The sequence below is a fragment of the Protopterus annectens genome, chromosome 3.part0 (genome assembly GCF_019279795.1).
Source record: "Protopterus annectens isolate FY-2018-M chromosome 3.part0, PAN1.0, whole genome shotgun sequence".
In the NCBI taxonomy this organism is placed as follows: Eukaryota; Metazoa; Chordata; order Ceratodontiformes; family Protopteridae; genus Protopterus; species Protopterus annectens.
The window spans coordinates 504,910,316-504,922,625 of record NC_056731.1 but is presented as its reverse complement, the minus strand read 5'-3'; the positions used below and the strand labels follow the sequence as shown (position 1 = coordinate 504,922,625).

General features: G+C 37.6%; 1 protein-coding gene across 3 annotated transcripts in view; it reads right to left on the bottom strand.

Annotated features, from left to right (window-relative positions):
* CTNND2 (catenin delta 2) overlaps positions 1 to 12,310 on the bottom strand; it is a 6,416,678-nt gene that overhangs the window by 966,915 nt on the left and 5,437,453 nt on the right. For all 3 annotated transcript variants that reach the window (XM_044064921.1, XM_044064922.1, XM_044064923.1), the window contains one exon: positions 4,538 to 4,655. In XM_044064921.1, the coding sequence (XP_043920856.1) occupies positions 4,538 to 4,655 (118 nt within the window). The remainder of the gene's footprint in view (positions 1 to 4,537; positions 4,656 to 12,310) is intronic.

Here is a 12,310-nt window from a genome sequence, read left to right as displayed (position 1 = left end):
GTTAGTCTGTTCTACAGTTGGGGTGGTTTTAGTGTTCTTGGTGAATAGTTGGATAGACAGTGCGAGGATAGATTCTGTGAAGTGATGGCTGAATTCTGAAGCTATGCTATCGTTATCAGACTTGTTGAGAGATGGGGTGGTGGTTTTGCCCGGTTTTAGAAGGATATTTATGGCCTGCCAGAACTTTTGGGGGGCTCTAGAATGCTTGTTTTGGATGTCTGAGAAGTAGTTCATTGTATCTACTTTTGTTTGGGTTTTGGCCTTATTTCGTAGTTTTTGATATTTCTGTCTGTCTTGGGTAGTGTTATTCTTTTTCCAGTTTTTCCAGACATTGTGTCTGGCTTTTATTAAGGCTTTTGTTGTCCTATTTAGCCATGGGCATAGTTAACTTTAGTCCTGAGTTCCCTGATGGGAACTAGTATATTTAGAACAGCCATAAAAGCAGTATTTAAAAAATCAACTGTGTGGTCTAAAGGTAGAGTTTTTAGTAGATTCCAGTCCTGTTGCTGAAGCATACTGTTAAGAGTTTGTGGACTGACTTTGTGCTCATCCCTAGTCTCCTTGAATAGCATGGGTTTGGGTATTTTTGCCTGTTTACGAAGGAGGAATGTGGGGCAGTGGTCACTCAAGGCATCAAGTAAGCAGCCCACATGATAATTTTCTGTGGGGATATTAACTAGTATCCAGTCTAGAATGGAGGTTCTATTGGATTTTTTTGTCTACTCTGGTGGGTTCTTGGATTAGTTGTGAAAATCCAAATAAGTTAATATGGTTTGAGGGGTTGTTGGAGTTGCAGGCTAGCCAGTCTAAGTTTAGGTCGCCTAGCAGGATGGATTCTTGGGGTAGGTTGATTGTGGCCCATTGTAGTATCTCTTCTAATATATATATATATATATATATATATATATATATATATATATATATATATATATATGGATCTAGGATGTTTGCTCAACTGAGCAAACATCTGGATCCATAAAACCTGAACACACTTTAACAAAAGCGCTTTTATCGAAAAAGCGCTTTCATTAAAGCGTGTGACAAAATAAAAAAAAATACCACATTTACATTTTAATGTGGGGGCTTCGCCCCCCTGCGCCTCCCCCATGTGGGGACTGTGCCACCCACACACCCCCTACTTTAATATTCTCCCTCTGAGACCGCACTACAGTGGGGAAAAGGGAAATTTCCCTTATCCGCACCATAGTACAGCCTCGGCAACAGTCATACTTACACGAAAGTGCTTCTTCGGTGAAAAGCACTTTCATGTAAGTATGCCCGGCTGTTTGGATTTCGGTTGTTTGCTCAGTCGAGCAAACGCCCTAGATCCATATATATATATATATATATATATATATATATATATATATATATATATATATATATATCTATGATTACATATTAAATATTTATATATATATATATATATATATATATATATATATATATATATATATATATATATATATCTATGATTACATATTAAATATTTATATATATATATATATATATATATATATATATATATATATATATATATGAATGATTAAAGCATACCACAAATGTGTCTGGATGTATATTTTATTTTCAGTTTAATATTATAAAAGAAAAAATAAAATGCTTAGGTATTTTAAGTACTTAGATTATTTGCTTGTTTATTGAGCTGTAAAATGACTACCGAGCAACTGCATGATAATTTTAGCAGTTGAAAAATATAATCTGCAACAAGTTTCATACCTCTCACCTGTACAGATTTTCGCAGAATGTCCAGAATTTTTGCCTCATATTTTTGGTGTGTTCTTCCTAAAGTCTGTACCTTTCTGGCAAATAGCTGAGGGCTGAAGTCATTAAATAATGACAAACATTTGGGTTTAAGACTCCACATCCTTCAGAAAATTCATGCTAATGTAAAACCTATTATTCTATCAACTTTTTAAGTTTGTAAGAGCAATATTTAAAATCTATCCCTATTTGTCCCCCCATCATTTTAGGCTTTGTCCAGATATTTTTCTCTAAGAGGTTAAGAGGTATTATGCTGGTCTGTCACAGTGATTAAGCTCATAGGTTCATAGGTTCATAGGTTCATACTAGGCTATCTGCCCTAGGGCATTTATAAGCCTAGCCAGAATGTGTTTGGCTTTCGCCACCCATTTTAAATTTATTTTGCTATGCCCTTTTTCGAGGTTAGTATACTGTGCCTCTGTCTAACAGTGACACAGAAGTGATACCCGGGGTAAACCTACGATCGCCCGAAAGTTTCATTAAATTTTGGCGTTCTATGGTGATTATTTGTGTTTTTTAGCCTTACAAACTTCCTGACAGTGTTTTTCTTCTAAACCTACGATCTCCCATCCACTCCTCAAGATTCCTCTTGAAGTGAGTCAATGAGGGACTGGGATTTTATTACAGAGTGAAGGGAGCCTCTGGATTATGACTCTGTCCCTCCAGCATGTCCTATTTATCTCAGTGCTGAGGTTCAAGTCTCTCAAGCGAGTAGCTCGATGGGATTTGGATTTTCTGAGGTGCAGCATGTCCATTAATTCCGGGTTGGACATGGCTTTATACATCAGGCACAGATCGCCTCTGAACAGGCAGTATGCCACTGAGTAGAGCTGGAGTTTCTTTAACCGGGCAGCATATGGCATCTGTTTGAGCCCTTTGATCCTCTTGGTGAGGTACTTTTGGGGTCTTTCTAGTTGCTGCAGGTGTCTGGTAAGGTACATCCCAAAAGAGGCATTGTACTCAATTATGGGCCTGATGAGGGATGAGTAAAGAGGCACGATGACCTCCCCTGATCTAGATGTGAATCCCTTCATGATTAGGTGGGCTATATAAAATGTTTTTCTAACCGCTTTGGCCATGTGGTTGTCAAATGAGAGATTGCTATCAACTTGAGTCCCCAGGTCCCTAATTACTTCTTCTGTACTTAATGGATTACCACCTATGTGGTAATTTGTGGGCACTTTGTTTTTGCCAAAGGGGATGACTATACACTTTTTGGCATTTAGCTTGAGGCCATGGCTCTGGCACCAGTTGTATGTTTCTATGAGGCCCTTTTGTAGGATGCTTGTGTCGGCTGGAGAGTCGATTATGGCGCCCAGTTTGCAGTCATCTGCGAACTTGGTCAGCCACAGTCCTTCCGTGTTGGTCTGTACCTCTGAGAAATATATACCGAACAAGAGAGGTCCCAGGACTGAGCCTTGTGGGACACCACTTGTAACTGGTTTGGAGTCTGACATGGCTTCAGCAATTCTAACCATGTGGGTTCTGTCCTTGAGCCAGTTTGCAATCCATCTAGTGACATAGGGGTTTATATTTAAGCTGGTGAGCTTATCTATAATGCCCGAGTGGGGTATTGTATCGAAGGCTTTTGCGAGATCCAGGTAGGCTGTGTGGACCACCTTCCCCTCGTCAATGGCCTTGGTGACTGTTTCAAAGAAATCAATCAGGTTTAAGAGGCAGGATCTGCCCTTAACAAAGCTGAAATGGCTAGGATCCAGTGTCTGTAGGTCCCCAATATCTTTATTTATGAGGTCCATGATGATCCTTTCCATAGCTTTGCAGACCAAGCTAGTCAGGCTTATGGGGCGATAGTTTCCAGGATCCGTTGAGGCACCACCTTTATGGAGAGGGACCACTGTTGCTGTACGCCACTCTTTGGGTACATATCCTGTAGTAAGGCTGAGATTGAACAGTAGTTTTATGTTTGGGTTTAGCTCTTCTTGGAGTTCATGTAGAACGAAGCCCGGGACACCGTCTGGTCCCATTGATGCTGTGTTTTTTGCTTTGGAGAGGGAGCATCTGAGATGTCAGGGGGGCAGCACTCTGCTGGGATAGATATTTGCCCTTTTGGTGGGGGGGGGAGAAGTTTGCGCTGAACCTGTCAGCTAGGATGTTGGCAATGTCTGTGGGTTCAGTGTATTTTTTGTCATTTTGGACTAATTCTGAGCATATCTGGGAATTACCACCCAGGTTCCTAACATAACTAAAGAAAGCCTTGTGATTATCCTTAGTGTCCTGTGCAATTTTTCTCTCGAAGCTGGCCTTAGACAATTTTATGAGTGCCTGTAGATTTTTGCTAATACTGATCAGTGATGCCGTCCCTTTTTGGGATTTTGCTCTATCATTTAGTAGCTTCCTCCTTCTATTGTATAGTTTGTTTATGGCTGGGGTCCACCAGACAGGACGTCTGCCTTTGGAGGATTGGGTCTTGGTTTTATTTGGGATTGCATGATCCATGCATTCCTGAAGGTGTTCATAGAATGCGTTTATAAAGGATTCTGCGGTCTGGGCCGTATTTTCCACAGGCCCGGGGGCTTTGAAGGATTCCACCTCGGTTTTGAGGAGTGTGAAATTTGCTTTAGAGAAGTTTTTCAGTTATGGAGTTATGGCAACTTTGCAGCTGTTTACATGTCATTTTACTTTACAAGTTAGCAAAGATAGCCAGTGGTTTCTTAGACAGGCTCACACACCTAGCTCCTCATTTTCATTACTATTCTGCTGGAAATCTCTGCTATAAAAAAGAAAAAGTACATACCTTGCTATCAATATCACTGCTTCCTAGAGCTGCCTGTATTACATACAGCAATGCATCAGTAAGTCCTTCACACTCCCTCATTCGACGACGAGCTTCCTCTCCAGCAGAGCTGACATTTCTAGAAAAAAAAAAAAAAAAAAGTGGCCAAAAATATTTATACACTATATGTTTACTTTCTTTTACTATAAAGTTACTGCCTAATTACTTGCATTATAATGTCACAATAAATGCATAAAGCAAAAAAAACCAAAACAAATTAACTTCTTACATTTCAGTACAAATAGTGTTGTCGCCTCACAGCAAGAGGTTCTCCCGTTCGATTCTCAGCTGCAGCGCTTTCTGTATGGAGTCTGCATATCCTCCCCGCGGTCGAGTGATGCTAAAGACATTCAGGTTGGAGCATGAATGGGCTTGCTTTCTTTGAAGGTTGGGCGTCAGGCTGGCAACTCGGCACAGTAAAAATCCATTGCCAATCATGAGCGGACAGGAGTTCCACTGTGGCGACCCCTAACCAGGAAAAGCCGAAAGTCTTTTACATTTCAGTACGAATAGTTTTTATTACTGTTTAAGTAACATAAACATGCTAAGAAATAACTATGCGCCTGAGTCTGTTGAAAGGAAATATTATTTTACAATGTCAGAATTCTGAAATGGCTGTTGTTTCAAAGGCACGTGGCATCTTATTTTCACTGAAGTCCTGCAACAGTTTTGCTCAAGGAAGTGAAAAGTGAAATAATGTAGGTTTTTCAGGTGCCCTGCTCAGCAAAGCATGAAGAAGATTTTGAAGTTCATTTCTTAATACATATAGCCTTTTTGCAGCCAGCTAAACAAGCCTGAGTTGCTACTCAGAAAATTGTTCTACATATGCTTTTGTACGTTCTCTTTTTTTTCGAATACTAATTTTCTGAGCTCTAGCAGCTAGAATTCTCTCTTACGATTTACATTTGGAGTTTGACACTCAAGTCATCAAAGCATAAATAAAGTAAATATATTCAGCCTTTTAAGACAGATATTTGATGAGACCAGCTTTTCTGAATGAATATATATTTGTGGTGTGTTTTCGTTTATTTTATTTATTTTTTTTTTTTATGATCACACAGGAGTGTATTGCAACTAGACATAGGGCAGACAGATTCAGAAAAAAGTGAATAATTTGCTAGTATGTAAATTGGGATTATTAAAGTTAGCATTTTCACTGTGTCACTAACTATGCCACTAAAACAGCTGAAACAACATTTTATAAATGGCAACTAATCACTAATATTTTGAATGACTGTGGTAGCACAGGTATGGAACGTATAAAAACAAATAGTAAAATAAAATGATTTAGCTGGGACTTGAAGTCACATTACATGTACAGTCTTCCACTGGAAGGTGAGTTCCACCACTGTCATAGCAGAGAAATGCACTGATCATAACATTTACTGTTGCCTTAAAAAAAAAATCCATGTTTGCACAATTATATATTACAATCACATTGGATGATGGTATGCATGTTATGAAAGACAAGTAGCACCAAACAGAAAAAAATGTCTTGTATGTACATAATGCCAGACCATAAAAAATATGTATACATGACTAGGTAATACTGTGTGATCATAAAAAGATTATTGAATATCCCTTCACTTACTATATATTTTCCTATTTGTACAACCCATTAACTATTGCTTCACAAATAACTACTTGCAATAGCTGCAAAGACTTCATCTGTACTATATAAGAATTCCTGGAAACTTAATAGGCAATAAATAATAAACATTAGATACTCCAAAAATTCCAGCAATGAGATACACCAGTCATTCCAGCAATAACTTGATAACAAACACCACAGAAAGAAAAGGTTAGATATGGAACTCAGTTCAATCACTATGCAACAGGACAGGTTGACAAACTTTAGCAACAATTAAAATTAATGAGAATTTCTGTATTGGAAGATATGACAGCAAAAAATTCTTAAAGAAAACTATACAGAAATTAAATGTATTGTCTGACACTTTTTCTTTTGCCTACAACTGAAAAACTATACGACACAAGCATATCTATTAGGTGTGTGTGGGGAGTGTGTGTTTGTGTGTGTGTGTGTGTGTCTATGTATGCGCAGGCTCACATGTCTGCTCGTGAGTTTGAAGGTATGTGTGTGTGTGTGTGTGTGTGTGTGTGTGTGTGTGTGTGTGTGTGTGTGTGTGTGTGTGTGTGTTCAGACATCTAATTTAGCTCATCTGCTTCTCAGTCAAATGCTAATCTCTATAAATATGCACATCACTAACTATAGACAATGCCTAACCTAATTCTTTTTTTCCCCTAGCATCATTTCTTACAGAAATCTCAAAGGCTCAGACTCATTCTTGTAAATGCCTTGAATGCTGTTAATTAATTTCACAGTTCTGACCCTTGGACTATCTTATACTTATTTTTGAACCTTGGCTGAAACTGTAAATTCTGAGTATTGAGCCTGACCTCAAAGGCTACTGGGTTTACCAAAGCCAGTACAGCATATAAAGCAAGCAGTGTTGTGAAATCTAGCAGCAGCATGTGGATGATACATTCTGCTTAACAACTGTCACCAGTTATGGTCAAGAAAGACCATAAATAACCAGAAAGAATGATCATTGGATCACCATCATGTTAAGTTATATAAAAGCAACACAACTTGTAGTAATTATGTAGCACCACAACTTGTAAACGTTATAAAATGAATGATTCAACAATAACCAGTATGACATTTAATCACATCATAGCTACTAGTTGTTAGCAGAGGTAATTTCCTCACTTTTTTTGAAGGAACACACACATCTTGAACCTTTTTGCATTCTCACAAGAAGTCAACACCACTTTATATAAAGAGTATGTGCACTTTTTTAGCCTTGCTCATTGCCAAACTGCATATTTTGTATCTGGAAAAATACACAAGATAAAACATTTGCATCTTTGTTAAGGTATCTATGTACATAAAATTTCTGTCTCAGGATTCATAAATTCATGTTACCAGCACTCAGGCCTTACAGCCACCTAGAAAGGCATACTCAGCCAGCTCAGCAGTGCACTTACTGTGCTGCCTACTTTAAACTAAATAAGAATTAAGTAGGGCCTCCAAAGATTACACATAAACTCCAAAGATTACACGTGAATTCCAAAGATTATACATAAACTCCAAGGATTACACACAAATTCCAAAGATTATGCTTAAACTGCAATGATTACACATGAATTCCAAAGATTACACATAAACTCCAAAGATTACACATGAATTCCAAAGATTACACATGAATTCTATTGTGAAACTCTACACTGTTTTAAAATCATTATCTTAGACACTCTCAAAAGCACAGCCTTGAAATCGTTATCTTTAAAGAAAAATATATTCAAAAGATGAAATCCAGATCATCTCTTTTAACTATAGTTTAAAAAGGAATACAATGTAAAAGTTAAGGTAACCAAAATGTTTGCACAAGCATTCAAGCCCTAGCCTTAGGTATATTGCAAGCTACCTGGAGGCATATTGCAAGCTAATTAAAAGTGCTAAAAGCCTTGTGCTCTAGCAGCTAAGACCTTCAAACACTGACATCTATTACCCACTCTCCATTTGTAAAAATATTAAAAAAGCTATTAAATCCACAAATTTTATATTGCATGGATAAACACAGCCTTCTGTGGAAACCAAAGGGTTGAGGGTGGTATAAATGAAAATATCTGACTTCAGTAGTTTGCTAAAAGTAAATAAATAGCTTAGAATGTAATCTAACAACCTTAAATCATTTACCATGACATTTCTAAGATGCTATCCAAAAGCCAACATCTGTTTGTGCAAATAGAGAAATGGAAGACTAGTGATATCTGGGAGACTACTATCCTCATACAATTAGATGGATTATTCAAGACTGGCTCTGACTATAAGCACAATATCACCTTTGCTCAAGGTCAACTAAGGAAGGGAATCAGAAAATGAAAGCTCATGAATTATGGATAAACTGAACTTTTACCAAACTGCCGATAACTGATTCTAATATGTCATATGAGAATCAGAAATGCTGTTCAAATCTCATTTACATAGAAAGGCAAATAGTTTCAGAATCGTCAAACTGATAAATATTTAAGATCGTCTGTGTTAGACACAGCAGCTTATACATGTTCATATCAAATGGTTACATCTCTTAATAAAATATCTGCAGTTTTGGAATATCAAAGACAATAAACAAATGTCCACCTTTTAACAACCATCAGTTCAAAGAGTTATGTACTTTTCAAAGAATTACAAGCATAAAGATGATAAATGGATAACTAGAATGTTTTAAGCAAAATGTTATCAAAACTGTAACTGTCAAGTTTAAAGTGATTCACTAGAAACATGATGAAAAAGTATGAAAAGCCCTATGTGATCTGCAGCCAGTCTACTACTAATGTACAGCCTTAAGAACGTTGTGCATTACTGGGTCAGTCCTTACCTCTAACTGATGCAGAGATAAGGAAAAGACATTTCACATTACAGAGTCAATCCCTACCTCTAACTGATGTAGAATTAAGGAAAAGACATTTCACATTACAGAGTCAATCCTTAGCCTCTACCTGACAGAGAGATAAGGAAAAGACATTTCACATTACCGGGTCAATTATTACCTCTAACTGACGCAGAGAAAAGGAAAAGACATTTCACATTACTGGGTCAATCTTTACCTCTAACTGACACAGAGATAAGGAAAAGACATTTCACATTACAGCGGCAATCCTTACCTCTAACTGACGCAGACGCAGAGATAAGGAAAAGACATTTCACATTACCAGGTCAATTCTTACCTCTAACGGATGCAGAGGTAAGGAAAAGATGTCACATTACTGGGTCAATCCGTACCTCTAACTGATGCAGAGATAAGGGAAACACATCTTGCATTACAGAGTCAATCCCTACCTCTAACTGATGCAATGATAAGAAAAAGACGTCTTGCATAACCTGGTCAATCCTTCTCTCTAAAGAACCAGTAGTAAGGGTACTTTTTCATGCAATGGTTGTAGGGCTTGTCCTAATATTGCTTCTGATGCTATATTTTCTCATCCTGTATCTGGGCAGATTTTTTTTTGCATAGTTTTTTAGCCACTTGCAACAGCAGCAATTTGGTTTATTTGGCCACATGCTGTTTCTGCTCTTGTTTTTATGTGGGTAAGACCACACATCAATTCAGGGAAAGTATCTTTGAACATGTTGGTAATTTACGTAATGGTGTTTTAACAATGCCTTGGTTTATCATGCTTCCTACGTGCCTGGACATAATAGATTTAGTTTCATGGTTTTGCAACTGATCTCACGCAACATAAGGGGAGGTGACTTGAACAATTATATTGAGAGGATGGAACTGAAATGGATTGTTTCCCTGCAGTCACATAGATCACCTGGATTGAACTGTGGCCTACCACTTAAGCCCACCTTAAAGTTGAAGCAGTAGTTTTGACTAGCTTTGATTAGTTTTTATCTTATTGGCTGTTTTTATTGTTTCATGTCTTGAGTGGTTAATTTTTGTTATATATATTGAAGTGTGTTTCTGATTTTATTCTGGTATGAAGAAGCGGCAACCCCGCAAAAGCGCTAACCTTCTAATACATAGCATCATTTTTATTACACTTCGTTTATTGTTAATGTGCTGATCATGGTGGCTGACCTACATTTTTGTTCTTTAGTACTTTTTGTTGTGGGTCTGCCTGACTTTAGCAGTTGGTTTACTTTTATTTACATTTTGCTTCAAACCTTATCTCTACCTGATGCAGAGATTAGGGTCAATACTTCCTCTAACTGATGCAGAGATCTTAGAACTATGAAAGAAGAAAAAATCCCCTCCCCTAAAAAGCACTCTTTGGATGGAGAAACGAGAAATGACACAAGCATGACTGCATTCAGCTTGCTGATAAGTGACAAAAAGTCCTGAAACTGTGTATGACTCTGATGATGTGAACAGTTGTTGCATTTGCAAAGTTTGCTTTTATATTGAGCCAGTAATTAAAAATTGCACAGATTATTTGAACATTAAATTGTTATGCCTGGATGGTTCCAGAGAATCATGATAAACTTTTCTTGTTTACTTTGTTCCCTTTTCATCAAATATGACAGTTAATATTTTTACAGGTCATATAAAAGTAATATACAAGCACAGTCTGACTGCAAGTGCTTTTCCACTAGACACACAACCTAATTCCCTCCTCTGATACATTACTTCTACTTTGAACCTCTGTTCTCAGCTGCTGTCTCCCTCTCATATTTACTAGTAAAATAATTTACATTTGATTTTCTGCTCTGCTAACATTATTTACATACTGTATAAACTGTCTATGGAATTATCTGCTTTCTATGATTACTCTGTGTTTGTGAATTTGTTATAATTTCTTTTTTTTTTTTTTTTTTTTTTTTTTTGTGAATCTCTTCATCCAGGCTGTACCTGCAAAGGGTCTATAGTGATCATTGCACTACCCAGTAAACAAACTAAAATAAATGCATAAAAATGAATTATATGGCTTTTACTCCCTGGTCTGACGCAAAATCCTTTTTAGACAAAAAGATAGTAAATCTTTCAGTTAGGTAGCTGGTTTTAGGATAATTTTTTAATGAGAGGTGTTTATTTATTTACTCATTTGTACACATTCAGTAAGTAGAATGTTGAATCTGTCTTGGTCTGTAGTGTTTATTTACATGCCTAGAAAGAACTAAACCATCTGTGTGATACTCTCACTTAGTAAAGCTCACATTTACACTGTGTTCATGGATATGCTTTAATAAAGGAATAATTGTGTTCAATTAACTACCTACTTCTAGGGTTACACATGTCATATTATCCACAACTTCCTGAGCTAAAATGCAAAGTGATTTTCCGTCGGCTTTCTTTTCTTAGTTTGCTTTTTGCCCCATATATCCACCATTGATTGTGTCCTCTTATTCTTAATTGAGTCATTTGTAACTTCTAATTGGTAATGGTCTGATCCTGTCATATCCCTTTGTTACGTGGACGTTCCTTTTTCAGGAAGACATTACCTTTTGCTATCTCCCATTGAAGCCACCAACCCCTTGATGGATGAGAGTTGGGAAAGAAGACACTATATTCATGGCCAGGGGAGGGGTGGGAACTGCATAGCTGCTTGCCTGTAGCCACGGAAACACCAAGTGGTCTCCATCAGAGGGTGCCACAACTATATGCACCACCCCACCAAGAAAGGAGAGCAAGTGCAGGCTGTACAGTCCTCTATGTCTTGCCCTGCTTCACCATTATCTGAGCCAGTAAATGAACCTGGAATGTCTCAATCAGCCAGGGCTCCATCCTTCTGTGCCATGAGTTCAGCCAGCATTATGCATGCTTGAAAAGTGGCTTTCCACCAACATACTTTTGCTTAAGGTTGTAAATCAAATCTTTTTATTGGCAGAATGAAATTCCTGAAGACTACTGAAAAGTCATACTCAGATCTTCTTTTTTTATTCCTTTAAGTCTTTCCTCAAATAAAACACCTAGGATTTATAGTGGATAAAAACTTTCATTGGCATTTGCTAAATATTCAACAAACAAGACTAAGAGAAGCCTGGGTCTCCACAACAGGCTTAAGAATTGTGTGTGTACAGAGATCCGGTGCTCTGTACACCCCCTCCTCTGTGATGATGTGATGCTCTCACTAGTCTTATATGTAAAGCCATAGAAAGAATTATCATAGAGATGATCAACTGAGATATAGTAAACCTCCAGACACTGGACCCAACCCAGTTTGGTTTTGTGAAGGGCAGATCATGCCTACTCAACCTGGTGGATT